This window comes from Mastigoproctus giganteus, chromosome 4, assembly GCF_048544385.1.
Source record: "Mastigoproctus giganteus isolate SK-2022 chromosome 4, ASM4854438v1, whole genome shotgun sequence".
Taxonomy (NCBI): Eukaryota; Metazoa; Arthropoda; class Arachnida; order Uropygi; family Thelyphonidae; genus Mastigoproctus; species Mastigoproctus giganteus.
The window spans coordinates 170,048,701-170,067,704 of record NC_143578.1 but is presented as its reverse complement, the minus strand read 5'-3'; the positions used below and the strand labels follow the sequence as shown (position 1 = coordinate 170,067,704).

The following is a 19,004-nucleotide window of genomic DNA, read 5'->3' as shown; positions in this document are numbered from 1 at the left end:
CATATAGTTAAAAGTGGTGTATTACTAATATTTGTATGTTGATTAAAATGTCTATAGTTAAAATTGTGGTAGGAATCACACACACACAGGAGATTCATCAGCCTACAGCACAAAAGAATGTGTCATATGTCCGAGTCCTATTTGAAGATTGGACTGCCATGTTTCAGTCAAAATCTGACAAGGAAATTCGGATTTATTTTATAAATCAAATATAACCAAATCAGATCTGGCCTCTAGAGTCAGGAGAGACGATCTAACATAGCTTTTCTGTTACCTGCCCATACTATGAACTTTGCCACTAGGAGAATAATTGATTGTTTATTATTTGCTGTAGTCTTCATAGGGGACTGAACAGGCCAATTTTATTTATAGCAATTTCTGATTTGGCTGCAGTATTAGGGAATATGATTTGTGCCAAATCATTTCCCCTAATTCCAATGTGGCTAGAGACTCACCACAAGTGGATATGAAATGTTCACAGAGAGAATAGATCATCTGTTTAATCTGAGATAGGACTGGATGAGCATTGTATCTGAATGCTGAAGACTGTGATACACTCAAAGAATTCAGTATGTATAATAAACTGTTGGTGTTGGTGAGTTATTATGTGATCCCAGTATATACACTTTGTAGAGGGAGAATCTGCACAGATACAGATATAGTAGTGTCTGGAAAGACAGTAGCAGATCCCACATTATTTAGACTTTGAGCCAGCTGTGTAAGCTGGCAATAAGGTCAGAATGTTCAATTAAGAGTGCAGAGCTGCAGGTAGACAGCAAACAGTATTAAACTTTACCCACTTGTTATGAGAGAAGCTGTAGACTGCAACATGAGCACGCTGCGAGGGCAGAGGGGTTTGCATTAATGATAGGCCAATATTGTCCATTATGATATGTATATCTTGGAGTATTGCCTAACAAATACCAAAGGGGTAATTGGCAGTCTGATGGGTACAACTTTTTCCATCGTGGCTCAAATATGGATATCCATGTAGGATGGCCTGGCAGGGATTTCAATTTTAAAGCAAACTGTAGAGACAACTGTTTTTGTAGAAAAGATCAACAATGGTTTATCTGCTTCTGTGTACAGGCTCCAGACACATATTTGAAATGTTCTAGTAGTAATAAGGATAACCAGGACAGGACAGGAAGGGAGGAGGGGGTTATGCTGTTAGTTAAGAAACACAAAATCTAAGGAAGTGCATCCAACTGATTTTGGGGGACAATGCAATGTTGAGTCTGTTTGGTGTGACATAAGGGTGTGGCACTGGGAAAGGAAAAATGAGAGTAGGTGTGTGTTATAGGCCTAATGAATCTGATGAGTATAATGAGCAATTGTACAGAGAAATAGAGTTGGCCAGTATATCAGAGTATCTTATAATGGGGGATTTTAATTTCCCAGAGATTGACTGGAATTTGTGGGTTGATCACTCACACACTAGCAAGGATTTTGTGGATTTATTGGATGATTGTTTTCTAGAGCAGCATGTTTGGGAGGCAACTAGAGGGAATAATACTCTTGATCTGATTATCAGTAGTGATTCTTTATGAATTAAGAATCTGCAGGTAAAGGAACCACTAGGTTGCAGTGATCACAGTGTGCTGAAGTGGGATTTACTCAAAGAGGTAACTACCGTCAGGGGTAAAGGGAAAAGTTTTTGCTTGAGTAAAGGTGACTACGGTGGTCTGAGACAGTATTTAAATTCTATACAGTGGGACAAACTGATGATGTTACCAACAGCAAATTCAAAATGGAAAGCATTCAAAGAATTAATCTTGGATGCTACTAGGCTTTTCATGCCAACAAAGAAATATTGTTCAAGGTTTAGGCCTAAATGGATGTCAGATGAACTAATGAGACATGTGGCAGAGAATTTCAATGTGTATCCAATTTTATTTGATTCTGAATTGGAATTTATCCTGTACATTCAAATAATAAAATACTAAATGCAACAGATTCAAATTCATAAAAATATATTCACAAATAGAATATTAATTCTATACTTTTTACCTCTGGCAGTTTCTTTATTTAAAACAGCAAATGGCGGTTCATTAGGATCCCAATGTCCAGTAATATGATAAGTTGTTTTATCACTAACTGTTGATTTGCTAAAAGATACCTAAAAACCAAGAGGCATTATATATGCATATATAAAAAATGCATTATTTTTACAACTTATTCAATATTTTATAAAATTTCTAATTTAATTGGTGGGGAGGGGGGGAGATTAAGGAAATATTTGTATCCCGAAATTGCAGCATCATAGTGAGTTGTGACCCATCTAGGTGATTTGTGCATTAATTTGTCATCTAGACAAATTAATGCACAAATTACCTGTTTATCTGTAGTGACCTAATTGGTATGTGCTGAATAGAAAGTGCTTCACAAATTCCACCTTGTTTTAAAATGATTGATTTTACTGAGCAGTGAATTTGTATGCAATTTTGTATGAAATTAGCAAAAAAGTCTAACAGAAATCTGAAAATATTAAAAACAGTTAAAGAGGGCTGAGATGATCCTCACTATGACCATTCTTCAACTTTAAAACAGTGATCACTCATGTTGGTGATCTGATCAGGAGTAACTGACATATAACTATTCACAAAGTTGTCGGTGAAATTGGTATTTCTTAGGCCTAACGTATCCAAGTGGTACAATGCAGTAAGGTATTTCAGTTGACTGTTTTAGTCCTACATTGACTGATAAATACAGTTATAATGGTATTTTCATTAAAAAAGATTAGTTGCAAACTCCTTTGACTTATGTAGTCATGCTGGAGTATAAATAACTTTTTTTTTAAATGTAAGATGTAAATCAATTTTAACACAAGGTTTGGGATGCAACACATATCAGTCAAGTTAATGTCTTGCCTCCTTATTGACGATCACAGAGTTCTTATATGTCAGGATTTTTTTAAAACATGTTGCTGATTCACACTATTTCTTCCATCATTACTGGTAATGAATGTTTCCAGGCTACAGTCCAAAACCAAAGTCAATGGAAAACTATCTTTTCCAAGACCCAAAAACACAAGACATTGTGAATTTGATCCACATGGTCAAACAATGAACCAGAAACACAACACAACACAACAGTGATTGTGTCAAGCTCTTCAGAAAAAAACTGCTGGAAAAGTGAACTTCAGGGAGCTGGTGATTACATTACAACAAGACTGCTGTACACTCTGCACATTCCACTCAAGAATTTCTTGCAAAGCACTTCAAACACTGTAAACTGCTACACTCACCAGAATTAGCTCCCCCTTTTTTTTTCTCTTCCCAAGCTCAAAGCACCACTGAGAGGTGACAGATTTGAAATGATTGAGTATTAGTATTAGCCACATACTGCAAAAAATCTGGTTTTTGCTTCACTGGAAAAAAACAAAAATAATAAAAATAAAAACTATATGAAATAATATATCAATTAATAATAAATTAGTAACTAATAAAAATATTAAATAAATACATATAGAAAATGAAGAATAAAATACATAAATAAACAAACAACCTTTGTGTTTCTCTCCCCATGTAGATATTTGATATTATCTGATCTTTGAATTCCCCCAAGCTGTCAGACTCACCTATCCCTGAAAGTATAACTTATTCCAACTAAAGCTCTCTTGGAGAGCTTTAGTTGTACAGGGAAAGCTTCATAAAATTTCATTTCAAAAATCAACATAACTACAAACTCTAGCTCTTGCATCTGCCCCTTGTTCAGTTTCTCTTTTTTGTGACTGGTTTTCAGCTATGCTGGCTAAGGCATCCACAATCTTTGAATATAATTCCATAACTGCACTTGGTGATAATGCATGCGCTTCCCAGCAAGTATCAGAGAGAGATTTCAGGCTGAGAGATTTTGCTCATTGACGAGATATGTTTTAAGAGAGAGAAAAATTTACTGCCATCAGACAGCAGTGTTGTCTGATGGTATGAATAAATGGTATGAATAAAGCATAGTTGTTACATTCTAAAATCTGCTGCTGCATTCCTTTATAATGCCCTGCCACGTTGGCCCCATTGTCATATGACTGTCCACTGCATTTGAAAAATCTGTTTTACAAATTTACCACAGATAATCCAATACCTGATTTGTCATTTCTTTTCCTTTGTGGCTTTCCAATTTGAGAAATGTTAGAATTTGTTCCACTGGTTTTCCTACAGATGGAAAATCTGTGGGAAAGATTAGGAGTAAAATTAACAGATAAACTGAAGTATCAAGCAGAATTTATTTTATCCTCAAAAACTGACCAAACTTTGTGATTCATTAAATCAATTAGTTCATTGCATACTATCTTAAAAAAATAAGATGAGTTACCTTTTCCAGTGTTCCCATATTTTGAGATATGGCCTGTGAAAAATGGATCAAATTAAGGAACAAGTTCTAACAGTCTCAAAAAACTTCCATTTTGTAATGATTCAGATGCCTCGTTGGATCCTCGGAAAGGCAGACCACATTCAACTAAAGTTCAAATCACAGCTACAACATGCTGCAAAATGTGTTACCAGTATTCATGTTCTCCTCTGATTTGTTCCTCCAATTTTTGTGTCATCTTATCTTAGATAGATAAGATGGGTTGCCTTTTCCAGCATTCCTATATTTTGAGATATGGCCTGCAAAAAATGGATCAAGCTGAGCAACAAGTTCTAACAGTTTAAAGTGTCTGCAATTCTGCCCAGACATGATAGGAGGGAGTATATGATGAGAGCCTTGTCGATCAATTCAGCCCTGGAAAGATTGTGCAAGGCTCAAGGGGTAGAATTTTTTGCTGCCTGGTCTGTACTTGTTAACAGGAGAGACTGCTTCTACAGGGATGGGATACACTTAAATAGAAAGGGTGCAAGAATATTTGCTGATGCTATCAAGACAGTGTTAGGTGGGTTGGAAAACTGCTAGCTTGGGGGGATACGAAGACTAATAGATTAACAGTAGCCACTGGCAAAGGTGAAAGTGATTCTTGCACTGCTTCTATTGGAATGAGCAGCAGCCTGGAAAACAAGATGCAGGATATTTCAGAGACTGCTGGGAGTCATTGCGGTACAAGTAAACACATGGGTTGTGTTAGGGTAGCTAAAAATAGGAACAGGTGCATGTATACTTGCGTGTACGCCAATGCTAAGAGTTTGGTAAATAAATTTGATGAATTTGAGGTATTGCTCAAAACATCAAAGGCAGATATTGTTGGGATATCAGAGAAGTGGTGTCACACAGATATAAGGAATGCATAACTGGAATTTGGAGAGTACAACGTGTACAGAAAGGATAGGAAGGGAGGAGGGGGTTATGTTATTAGTTAAGAAACACATAAAATCCGAGGAAGTGAAGTCAGTCGACATCGCTGGACAGTGCAGTGTCAAGTCAGTTTGGTGTGACATAAGCATTGGGAAATCAAAATTGAGAGTAGGAGTGTGTTATAGGCCTAATGACTCTGATGAGTATAATTAGAAACTATACAGGGAAATAGAGTGGGCCAGTAAATCAGAGTCTTATAATGGGGGATTTTAATTTCCCAGATATTGACTGGAATTTTTGGGTTGGTCATTCATACACTAGCAAGGCTTTTGTGGATTTATCGGATGATTGTTTTCTACATCAGCATGTTCGGGAGGCAACTAGAGGGAGTAATACTCTTGATTTGATTATCAGTAGTGATTCTTCATGCATTATGAATCTGCAGATAAAGGAACCACTAGTTGGCAGTGATCACAGTGTGCTGTAGTGGGATATACTCAAAGAGGTAACTACCATCAGGGGTAAAGGGAAGGGTTTTTGCTTTCATAAAGGCACCTATAGTCACCTTTATGAAATACTGGTCTGAGACAGTATTTAAATTATATACAGTGGGACCAACTGAAGACATTACCAACAGCAAATTCAAAATGGGAAGCATTCAAAGAACAACGTATCTTGGAAGCTACTAGGCTTTACATACCAACTAAGAAATATTGTTCAAGGTTTAGGCCTAAATGGATGTCAGATGAACTAATGAAACATATGGCAGAGAATAAAAATGCATGGCAGACATAAATTAATGGGTGACATGGAAGCTTATGATAGATATAAGCTGGACTGTAACCAAGCCACAAAGGAGATTAGGCAGGCAAATTATGAGAAATCCTTGGCAAAGGATGTAAAGAAAAACAGAAAAAGAGTTCTTTACCTATGTAAACTCTAGAAGGAAAGGGATGAATCAGATTGGTCCACTTGATATCGATGGGTCAACTGTAGATTATCCTGCTCGCTAAATGAATATTTTGCATCAACATTCACACATGAGGAGTTATTCAGGAAGGGGAATGCCAGAGGTGAAGTAAACTCTGGCAGTGAGCTAGATGATTTTGTAATAACTGAGAGGAAAGTGGAGGAGAAATTGTTGAGGATAACCATAAAAAAGGCACCCGGGATGAAGGGATCTATACAGTTATATTAAAGGAGGCAGCAAAAGAACTAAGTGAACCCTTAGCCATAATTATGAGAGCTTCTTTGGACTCAGGGGAGGTACCCATAGACTGGAGATATGCAAATGTGACCCCAATTCACAAAGGAGGATCAAAGGCTGACACAAGTAATTATAGACCTGTTAGTTTAACTTCTGTTCCAGGAAAATTAATGGAGGCACTGGTTAAAGAAACACTGCAGGATCATCTAGACAAGACTTCAGTTACAGCTGGGACACAGCTTGGTTTTGTTAAGGGAAGTTCTTGCCTGACCAATTTGATAGGATACTATGATGCAGTCACAAAAGAACCGGATGCAGGGAATAACTTTGATATTATATATTTGGATCTTAGAAGGGCTTTTGATAGTGTTGCACATGGAAGACTGCGGCACAAATTGGAGCAGTGTGGCACTGGAGGCAAACTGCTGCTATGGATAAAGGGGTGGTTGGGGAGGAGAAGACAGAGAGTGGTATGGACACTGCTCATCGTGGACTAATGTTATTAGTGGAGTCCTTCAGGGTTCAGTGTTGGGTCCATTGTTGTTTTCTGTATTTATAAATGATATTGATGATGGTATATCAAGCTTAATGTCCAAGTTTGCAAATGATACAAAGGTTGGCAGAGTTGGTAAGGGCACTACTGATGCTATGCTGCTGCTGCAACAGGATCTGGAAAGGTTGAGCAGATGGGCTGAGAGGTGGCAAATGAAGTTTAACATTGATGAGGGAAACAGTAACCCCACAGCAATGTATCAACTCTGTGGTACTACACTGACTGGTAGAGAATGAAAAGGACCTGAGGGTAATTGTGCAGGCAGGTATGAAGTTCTCTGAGCAGTGCAGACGGGCTGCAAGAGTAGCTCATTGTGTCTTGTCAATGATATACAGGAATTTTTCTAGCAGGGATAAGGAGGTGATTATTCCCTTGTATAAGGCAATGGTCAGACAACACCTTGAGTACTGTATAGAGGTCTGGAGGTCTCATTTCAAGAAAGATGTAGAGCTGCTGGAACGAGTACAGAGAAGGGCAACAAGATTAGTGAATGGAACAAAGGGTTGCTCTTACGAAGAAAGGCTTAAGTTTTGCAAATTACAGTGTCTGGCGACTAGGCACCGGCGAGGTGATCAGACAGAGGTGTATAAAGCTTTGAATGGTTTGAGCATGCTCAATGCTGATGGGATTCTTCCTCTTGCTCACAATAATCACCTGAGAGGGCATAAATTCAAATTGAGGAGAGATAGATGTAGGACAGATGTGCGGAAATTTGACTTTAGCCAGCGGGGAGTTGGTTGGTGGAACAGACTTCCATCCCTTGTTGTGGAGGTTGATAGCCTAAATAAATTTAAGGCTCAGCTGGACAAGTATTTCGAACGAACGGAGGGGTGAAATGGGAGTTTTTTTTTTTTTGGCTGATGCTGCATAAGCTTGCTTTCTTGCATCATATGCCTCTACTAATGCTAATCCCAAAAATCTTCCATTTTGTAATGATTCAGATGCCTCGTTGGATCCTCGGAAAGGCAGACCACATTCAACTAAAATTCAAATCACAGCTACAACATGCTAGAAAATGTGTTATCAGTATTCATGTTCTCCTCTGATTTGTTCCTACAATTTTTGTGTCAAACTTAAACTCTGTCTTCAACTTAAACATGTCAACATCGAACCTCTGTGAATTGTGCTATCTTCTTGTTCAATTAAATATATATTTAATCTTTCACTGAATCTATCTGCTGCAAATTGGGTTGATGAAGATTTATTGGAAAACAGCTTACAAACAAAGCAGTACACAGACCCTGTTGTTGGTGAATATAGTAGCTAGTCTTGAGTATACTTCTCAACACGTGCTTTTGTGCCAAAAAAAAAACTTTGTGAACAATACTGGTATTTTTATGATTTTCATAAGTTCAAAATGATGAAACAAATAGCCCTAAGTGGTGTTGGCAGGCTTTTGGCCCATGATCAATCAAGCACTAAAATCCCAAAATTCAGGATCTTTCATCCTATCATTTACAGTATGAAGAAATTCAGTCTCCAGAACACACACTTTCAGGAAAAGGGTCTGTTTTTACATCAGAAGTATGACGATTGGAATCCCTGACAATTTCTGATTCATTTTCTGTGATAATGTCTGCCTCACAACTAAAAGAACTGTCATTATCAGAGATACTTGCAATGACTTTGCTACCGAGAGAAGATGAAACAAACCTTCAGATAGGTTTGTTTTGAAAAATGTGAACTTTGGGATTGTTTTAATTATCTCACTAGTTTTGTGTTTCTTTTATTCTGCCAATTTATGTTTGTGATCAACTCAGTTGGTGATGTTTCATATCGTCTCTTTTCATAGTTATTTGAAATAAAAAAAACAAAAAAAAAACTGAAATTTATTATGTTACTGAAAAAAAAAATGCCCACCCAAATACATATATTTTACATCTGCCCATATGCTGATAATATTATCCTACTGCTAGCAGACAAGCTGTACTAGCCCAAATTCTTGGGCTAGTATAAATTTTACGTTTTTAGTATAGTAAAATCCCTATATTTCACAAAAAATAAATAATAACAAAAGTTTTGCTTTTAGAAACCATGGTGTAGCCTTCAGAATTTCATTTCCATTAAAATATACCTGTATTTCATGTCTTATCATTGCCTTAATGATTTTCTCCTACTATTGAAGTTAGACAGACTGGTCTGTAGTTATCCACTTCACTGTTACAGCCTTTATGTATTGGTAATAGACTGGCACTTCTTCAATCCAGAAGTATCTCTCCTGAGTCAAATGTGCCTTCGCAATTAACGGTTCAGTTCTCTCTCTTGCAATTTCTTCAAAATTACTGGGTACACATCAACTCCAAGAGCTTACTTGCCTTTAAAGCTTGAGTCTTTCTAAAACAGCTATCTGTAATTCAATATCATTAATTACGTACTGCTCAGCCTCTCCTCACTATGAAGGATCTTTCATCTATGATGATTGATGTGAAGAACTTGTTCGGTTTGTCAGCAACATGAGCTAGATTAATCTAAGATTTTCGACACCCATTACACAAGGGTCTAATCTGACCTGTTTTCTTCTTTGTATTCAAATAAGTAAAGAGCTCCATATACATATTCTTTTCAAGATTAAAAATTACCCAGAAAGCTTATTTCGTTTTTAGCTTATATGGCTACCATTAACTTTGTTTGTTTGAAACACTGGTATATCTTGGTATTGGTAGGAGCCGCCAATATAAGCTGTTGCAACAACAGACAAGAACTTTTGAGATATATGAGAGTGTTACTTTTCTAACAAAATCAGATAAACAAAGTTTGCTAACAAAGTCAGATAAACACCCTGAACCTTTAATCCACCTTTGTAAATTGGGGTCACATTTGCACATCACCAGTCTGTGGAGACCTCCTCTGAGTCCAAGGAAGCTCGCATAATTATGGCTAAGGATTTACTCAATTCCTTTGCTGCTTCCATTAATATAACTGGATAGATTCCATCCTCTCCAGGTGCCTTTCTTATGTTTAACTTCAACAAAGCTGTTGCAGCAACAGACAAGAACTTTTGAGATATATGAAAGTGTTACTTTGCTAACAAAGTCAGATAAACATTATCTATATGACCCTTATCCACCTCTAACTAGCACCCTGAACCTTTGATCCACCTTTGTGAATTGGGGTCACATTTGCACATCACCAGTCTGTGGAGACCTCCTCTGAGTCCAAGGAAGCTCACTTAATTATGGCTAAGGATTTGCTCACTTCCTTTGCTGATTTTTCATTAATATAACTGGATAGATCGCATCCTCTCCAAGTGCCTTTCTTATGTTTAACTCCACTTTACTGTCAGTTATTACAAGATTATCTAGCTTACTTCCAGGCTTTGATAAACTTTTGGCATTCTTCTCCCTGAATAACTCCTCATGTGTGAATGTAGATGCAAAATACTCATTCAGTTTGTCAGCTATCTGAGCAGGATCATCAACAGTCGAACCAATGACATCAAGTGGACCAATCTGATTCATCCCCTTCCTTCTAGAATTTACATAAGTAAAGAACTCTTTTCTTTTCTTTGCATCATTTGCCAAAGATTTCTTGTGATCTGCCTTCACCTGCCTAACCTCCTTTGTAACTTGATTACAGACCAGCTTATATCTACCACAGGTTTCTGTGTCAACTGAAAATTTATATGCTACCCATACATTTTTCTTCTCTGCTACGAGTTCATCTGACATCCATTTAGGCCTAAACCTTGATTGGTTTTTTTTAGGAGCATTAGCAACTAAGGCCATGTTGCTCCGGGATATGCGGTGGTCATTCCTTGACCTTTCCGCATCCTCTGTATTTGGTGGTGAAGGGCTCACCCTGGTCTAATCAAGAAGCGTGTGCTACGCACTGCTGCTCCTTCCCACCTGGCTACGGAGGCGCCTCACCTAAACCTTGAACAATATTTCTTAGTTGGTATGTAAAGCCTAGTAATTTCTATGATTGATTTTTTGAATGTGTCCCATTTATAATTCACATTTGCTAACATCATCAGTTGGTCCCACTGTACTCACCTTTACAAAAGCAAAAACCCTTCCATTTACCCCTGATGGTAGTTACATCTTTAAGTAAATCCCACATCAGCACACTGTGATCACTGCCACCTAGTGGTTCATTTGTCTGTAGATTCTTAATGCATAAATAATTAAACACTGCTGATAATCACAGAAAGAGTATTACTCCCTCTGGTTGCCTGTCAAACATGCTGCTGTACAAAACAATCATGCAATAAATCTACAAAACCTTGCTAGTTTTTGAGTTGGAACCCACAAGTTCCAGTCTATACCTGGGAAGTTAAAATCCCCCATTATAAGCAATCAGATTTACTGGCCCACTTCATTTCTCTGTACAGCTGTTCACTGTACTCAACAGAGTCATTAGACTTATAACACACTCCTACTCTCAATTTTGCTTTCCCAATGTTTATTTCAACACCAAACTAACTCAACATTGCACTGTCCATCTATGTCAACTGGATGCTCTTCCTTAGATTTTATGTTATTCATGGGAAAGTGGCATTGCATAAACCAAACATCACCAGCTGCAATCAGTGGCCTTGCCTAGCATGGTGCAATGAACATCTATAATTGGTCCATAGAGCAGTATAAATTGGTTCTATGGAGTGACAAGTCTCATTACATCCTTTCTCAATCAGATGAGCAGGTGTAGGTGTAGAATAACAGAATTTTTGTTGCAAGAGCGGCCTGTGCTAACAATGAAGTTTGGAAGAGGTGGGGCTATATTTGTTGAGCTGTTTCTCATGGTACCGCTTAGGACCTTTAGTGTTGAGCTGGAAACACTGCCTAGCTGAACATTTTGGACAATCCATGTTCCCTACAATGTGGCAATTCTTTGGTGCAGACACACATTTGTTTTAACAGGATAATATCCTTACCATTCCATTTGTGCTGTTCGAGAATAGGTCATGAACATGAATTTTTACAAGAATTGGAATGGCTGGTACGGTACAGAGTCCTGATCCGAACTCTATAGAACACCTATGGGACGAACTAGGACTTAAGGCGAGAAGCCAGAATAACATATCCTACATCACAGCCCAAGTGATCACTGTTATACAAGAGGAATGGAGAACTATGCCTGCTACAGTGTATCATATGTTGGTAGAAAGCATACAATATTGAAGTAAGTGGCAATACTTTTGTGCAACCAAATACTTTTGGAGGATAGTATAAATAAGGAAGGAAAATATTACAAATGGATATACCATTTCGATCAGCTGCATATCGCTACTTTTCATATTCCTTCCTGGTGAGATGAGCAAACCAAAACATCTGAAAAGAAAATACATAATAATTAAGATAATAAAATAACACCTTTTTAAAACAAATTAGAATAATACTAATTATATATATATATATATATATGAAGGAGTTTACTTATGCATGGGTAATGCGCACACATGTGTGCGCATTACCCATGCATAAGTAAACGTGTCGGACGAACTTACATTATTAATAACATTAATGTTGTCCGAATAACGTAAGTATATGGCAATATTCCTTACAGTTGTTGTTTGTTATTTGGTTTTTAGGAGCATTAGCAACTAAGGCCATATTGCTCCGGGATATGCGGTGGTCATTCCCTGACCTTTCCACATCCTCCGTATTTGGTGGTGACGGGCTCGAACCCCAGTCTAATCAAGAAGCGTGTGCTACGCACTGCTGCTCCTTCCCACGTGGCTATGGAGGCGCCATTCCTTACAGATTGCATCAGATAAGATTGACATGCGTAGGTGATGACGTATATTGCATCAGCTGTTACTTTCAGCTATATAAGCACGCTCTGCAAGAGTCACACTCATTCCTTGCTTGTGTCAAGATGGTGAGTTATGTGCAGTTGATGCCACGAAGAAAGAGTGCTATTGCTGCTTTAAGTGAGGAAGGATGTTCTCCCTGTCATACTGCTTATAGAGTATCTTGTAATCAGTTGACAGTGAGTAGATTTCTTTCCAAACTCAAGAATACTGGTTCTGCTGATAGGAAAAAAGGAACCGGACGCAAATGAGTCTCTGCCAAAACAGGACTGCATTTTGAAGCACTTATGCCTTAAAAACTGTAAAGCTTCTTCGTCTGAGCTGAAAAGAGAATGGGAAGAATACACAGGAGTGGTAGCAAGTGCAGTAACAGTGAGAAGATGCCTCTTCAAAAATGGACTTGTATCCAGTCATCCTAAGAAGAAGCCCCTCTTCAAGGCCTGATTATTTGGTGCATGTCAAATGGACCTCCCGAGCAGTGGATGTCAGTTATTTTCTCGGATGAGAAGAAATTCAACCTGCATGGCTCTGATGGGAGACAAACAATTCGCCGTAAATGTGGTGAAGAATGCCATCCAGACTGTATGGTGTTTAATGTGAAATTCCCTACCAGCCAAATGATATGGGGGTGCATTTCGTATCACAGAGTAGGTCACCTGCAGTTTATAAAGGATCCGTAAATGCCAATGGATACTTGGCTATACTGGAAGGCAAAAATTGCTGCCAATCATTAGAGACCAATTCATTTCAACCTGCCAAGTAACTGCATCTTTCAGGACGACTCTGCTCCTTGTCATCGGGCGAAAAGTGTAAGTAGGCACTTCTGTAGTTACTTTAGCTTCATTTCTGCATTAGAGGTTCAACAGTAATGCATTACATTTGTTAGAGGTGAAAAAATGGTTGGAAGAATGATCCATTACAACTGTTAGCTGGCCAGGAAACAGCCTGGACCTGAATTCTACAGAGAACTGTTGGCATTGTGTGGAATCTGCAGTTGCCAGAAAGAAACCAAAGACCCTTCATGAACTTCAGGAAGCCATAATTCGTGTTTGGAACCATGAACTATCAGCTGATTATCTTCAGAAATTGATCTTGTCAATGCCTCGATGGTGTGCTGCTGTTATCAGGGCTAGAGGCAGTTCAACTAAATATTAGTTTGCACCTGGTGAACTTCTCACCAAGTGCAAAAGTTTTCCATTTAAAATGATAAACGGAAGCAAACTGAGGGCTTCTGATAACATTTCAGCCATAATTGTCGTGTTTACCGAAACTGTTGTATAAAGGTTGCAAATGCTCATTTTGGAATATTTTGAGAGCACCTGTCAAATATTACTTAGCTTTGCCTTAACTATTAATAAATATCTTTTGTTTATATTTCTATTTGTGAAGTTATTAAGGCAGTGTTTCTCAACCTGTATGCCACGAATATGATTCAGATGTGCCATGGAAAATGAAAATAAAAAAAAAAATGAATAAATCCAAGTTTTATAATAAAAATTAATTCAAGTAAAAAAAATCATTTATTTATGCTGCACCGATTGCAGCGTCTTCCAGCGGTCAGTGTGACATCACGTTTTGATTCCTAATACTAAATCTGTTCACCTTTAATCCTTTATTCAACTTTTGATTACTAGTAGTAGTTCTCCTCACCTTTATTCAGCCTTTCTTATAATTTCAGAGACTTTCCCAGACACCCTGCAGTTGTATAAGTGCAACTTGTAAGCAGCATAGTAAGAAATTTCCTTTGTGTTTTTATATCTCCAAAACGTCATATTCAGTTAATTCATATAGAACAGGTATTTTCAATTAACCGTATTAGTATAATCTAGAAGTAACTTTTAATTTTTTTTAGAAATTATTAGCGATGGATAAATTTTTAGTGAAAGGAAATCAGAAGAGGCAAATTGATAACGAGCTTGGAGAAAATGACAAACAAAAATGAACAACCATCAACATCAAAAAAGAAGAAAACATGACGTAAATATGATGATTATTTGGTGATGGGATTTTCACACACTGGTACCCAAGATTGTCCTCTACCTTTTTGTGTGGTATGTGGTTTAAAATTGTCGAATGAATCAATGATGCCGAGTAAATTGCAGAGTCATGTTTCTATGAAGCACAAGAATTTTTCGTCCAAAACTGTGGAGTATTTTAAAAGACTGATGGCCTCTACTAGAAACAAGGTACAGAATTTTATAATACAGCTAAAATATCTGATAAAATGCAAGAAGCCAGCTATTTAGTAGCCGAACTGGTGGGGAAAAAAAAAAAAAAAAAAAAAGAAAGAAATCTCACCTGATTGCAGAAAGTCTGAGTTTATCAGCATGTCGGGCAATCGTGAAAAGTATTTTGGGAGAGGAAGCTGGAAAAAGAATGACAGTACCATTCTCGAACAGCATAATTAGCAGGCATATAAAAGAAATGTCTGATGATATTGCAAATAAGTTGTTTGAATATTAATAATTTTATTAAAATATTAAAAATATTTATAGACCACAGATTTTAGGGGTAAATCCCAATTAATAGCATTTGTTAGGTTTATCAAAAATTACACAATTATTCATCTGTTTTTTTTTGTTTGTTGCAAAGAACTCACCGAAAGAACAACCAGCGAAGATATTTTCAAAGTAATGGATAATTATTTATAAAAGTGTGGTATATTATGGAAGTCATGTTTCAGCATTTGTACCAACGGTGCTCCTGCAATGACAGGAGCACTAAAAGGATTTCTAAGCTTAGCAAAACGACACAATTCAAATATTATTACAACACACTGTTTTAGACACAGAGAAGTTCTAGTAGCGAAGACAGTCATACCTGATTTAAAACTTGTACTTGATCAAGTGGTTAAAATGATCAATTATATCAAAACTAGACCACAAAAAGATACGCATTTTCTGAAAATTATGCGAGGAACTGAAATCTGATCATTTCTCTTTAATAATGCAATCAGGTTTGGTGTTATCAAAATGAAATGTAATTATGCATATGTACAAATTGCGTGGGGAAATGCTCATTTTTTTTTCACTGGAGCAATCAGAATTTTGTGATTATTTAAGTGATGAAAGGGGTGGGTGGTTGTCCAGTCACTAATATTATTATTACTATCAGTTGAGGAACTCTCTATCATACAAGTGTTCAAAATTGCGGCTTTCTGGAGTTCCATGTAAGTGTTCTGTGGGAGGCCTATTGCTGTAAATTAGCTTTTCTAGCAGATTTATTAGTGCAGTTTAATAAAATAAATATCAGTATGAAAGGCCCATAGGAAAATTTACTTACTTATACTGACAAGCTGTTTACTTTTAAAGAAAAGTTGAGTAAATGGAAAAATTATGTAAATGGAAAAAAAATTAGAAATGTTTCCCTTGACTGCCAAAACAAATTATGCTAAAATAATTAATGTAATAAGCGAAACATTAGAGCTGTTAAAGACAAAAATTGAGCATTACTTTCCATCCCTTGATACCAAAAAATATTTATGGGTAGAGAACTATTTGCTACAAGAAGCCTTCCAACGTTAGAATGTAATCTGCAAGAGGAAGAAGAATTGGCTGAAATCCGTAGTGATCAGTCGCTGGAAATTCACTTTAATAACACTAATATTAGTAAATTTTGTATCAAAATGAATATCCACAAATTTCCGAAAAGGCAATTAGAATTTTATTGCCATTTTTCACTTCCTATTTGTGCAAAACAGGGTTTTCCACTTTAAACAAGATTAAACAAAAACAGAGAGAGACTAAAGTCAGTAGGAGAGGAGCAGAGAGTAAGCCTATCCACAATAAATCCTCGTATTAAAACATTGTGCCTCCCCTCCCATCAAACCCTACTGTCTCACTGATTAAAATGTTATAATTGTAAATATATATTTTTAATATTTATATAATTATATTAATTTTTTACATATTTTATTTTAAATTTCATGCAATTCATGTATGTTCAAAAAAGAATATTAAAGCATTTAAAACAAATAATAAATGTATTATTAAATATAGCCAACAGAAATAACTTCCAGTTTGTGAATATATATATAATTTTATTTATAGATATTTATAATATACATTATATATATGCACATATAATATATGAGTATAATAGTGACTGTAGTGTGCTGCAAAATTTTAGCATCTTTAAAAGTGTCGCAACAACGAAAAGGTTGAGAAACACTGCATTAAGGTAACATACCATTGCGAAAAAAGGGTTAGAAATGTTTATTTTTTAGGTGATGCACTTTCTTTGAACACCAGTGTGTGTGTGTGTGTGTGTGTGCGCACGTGTACACAGGGTGATTCAGGAGGATTCAGGAGGTTTATAGTATTGATTATTCCAAATAAAAAAGTTCATATAGACATGTCCAATTATCAGTGGATGTGGAGATACAGCTGTTTAAAACTGGCGCACAAAGCCATTATGAGATGTATTAAAGAACAATAAATGACTTACTGTTTGTATTTATTGATTTTTTCAATGATACAAAACATAAATAATTGACAAATTTTTTACAGCTCACAATAAATGTTCGAAAATCCCACCGCCAACCTCAATGAATTTTGCAACTCTTGTGGTAATATGACGTGTTGCTCTTCTGAGGTCACCTTGTCGTTCCTTTATGAGGGCAGCAGTATCCAAAATGTGAGTGAGCAATTCATCTCTTGTATTCACTTTTTCTTTGTATACTGTGCTTTTCATCCATCCCCACAAACAAAAATCTAATGGAGTGAAGTCTAGAGACCTTGGTGGCCACTGAACGGGAACTCCGTGGCTGATCCATCGTTCAGGGAAAGTTTGATTTAGATACTGTATCACCAGATGGTTATAATGTGTATAATGTGGCTGAAAGTATATATCAATCCTTGTTGCCAATGGAACATCCTCCAATAGTAGTGGAAGTTCGTTTTGCAGAAATACTAGGTAAATGGGCCCTGTAAGACTATTTTGTAAAACAACATGCCCAATCAGCTGATTGTCGATGATACTGCACCACACGTTTATGGAGAAGCAATGTTGAAAATTTGTTTCTACAGTGGCATGTGGATTTTTGTTTGACCACCTATGAGAGTTACGAGTGTTGTTGATACTGTCACGGGTGAAAGTAGCTCCATCGCTGAACAGTATTAATAGAATTAATTGACGATCAACATTTACCCACTGACAAAATTTCATTCCCTGGGCATTATCTCCTGGTTGAAGGTGTTGCACCCAGTGTATGTGAAATGGATACAAGCTGGGCTCATGTAATGTTTGCCATGCTCTTGTGTGTGGAACATCGATATACATAGAAATCCTTCATGTGCTGATAGTAGGGCTATGTTCTACCAACTGAAGAACGTGTTTTATTTCATCCACATTTTGTTCATTTGCACATTCAGAAGGAATATGAGTGTTGGAACTGTACCAGTCTCAAACAGTTTGGTGTAAAATTAGTAAACACTCTTGGATCCTGTATTCTACTGTTAGGAAACCGTCAACAGTATTCTCTACAAGCAGCAGTAATAATTCCACCACAAAAAATGTAGACAAACACCATATCGGTATATTCAGCATATGTGAAGATGTGTGGCATTCTTAAAAACACTTCTAACACCAAACTGTGTCAGGTTATAAATGCTTCTTGGTCACATTCAGGGAGCTGTGTGCACCAGTTTCAAACAGCTGCTATCTCCATATCCATTGATAATTGAACACATGTTTATATGAACTTTTTTTACTCAGAATAATCGATACTATAACCGCCCAAAATATTTACTATTCCTCCTGAATCACCCTGTATATATGAAATAATGTAAAATTAAAGCTATAAGGGAGGATATAAAGAATGCTGGCATGTAATTTAAAGTTGACATGACAGAGCACCTGAAAATAGTTATAAACATAAATGAATAATGAAATTAAAGCTAAAACAAAAATGAACAAAGAAATTAAAACAAAAACAATTGTTGAGACCACCATAAAATATGTACAATAAAGGAAATAAAGTGAAATCAATGATTAAAACTACCTAAATGTGAACTAACCCAATATGGAACGATCAAACCAATATGATGCTATCAAACAAGATGAGACTGGTATAAGAAAGAAGGAGAACAGATACACGATGTGTGTACTAGCAATCTGTGTCAAAAATGTGAAAAAAGATTTGACAAATTAAAAAGAACTAATTTAGACTGCCACACAGTAAGTGCCGGGGTTGTAATGTGTGAAATATCACACTGCTAAGATGATATACCTAAAATAAAATAAAATAAAATAAAAAACAAATT

At 36.6% G+C, this 19,004-nt stretch overlaps 1 protein-coding gene across 2 annotated transcripts in view; it reads right to left on the bottom strand.

Annotated features, from left to right (window-relative positions):
- LOC150087197 (rab GTPase-activating protein 1-like) overlaps positions 1-19,004 on the bottom strand; it is a 435,279-nt gene that overhangs the window by 260,583 nt on the left and 155,692 nt on the right. For both annotated transcript variants that reach the window (XM_090373009.1, XM_090373010.1), the window contains exons 9-10: positions 12,193-12,259; positions 2,011-2,119 (exon numbers count right to left, since the gene is read on the bottom strand). In XM_090373009.1, the coding sequence (XP_090229135.1) occupies positions 2,011-2,119; positions 12,193-12,259 (176 nt within the window). The remainder of the gene's footprint in view (positions 1-2,010; positions 2,120-12,192; positions 12,260-19,004) is intronic.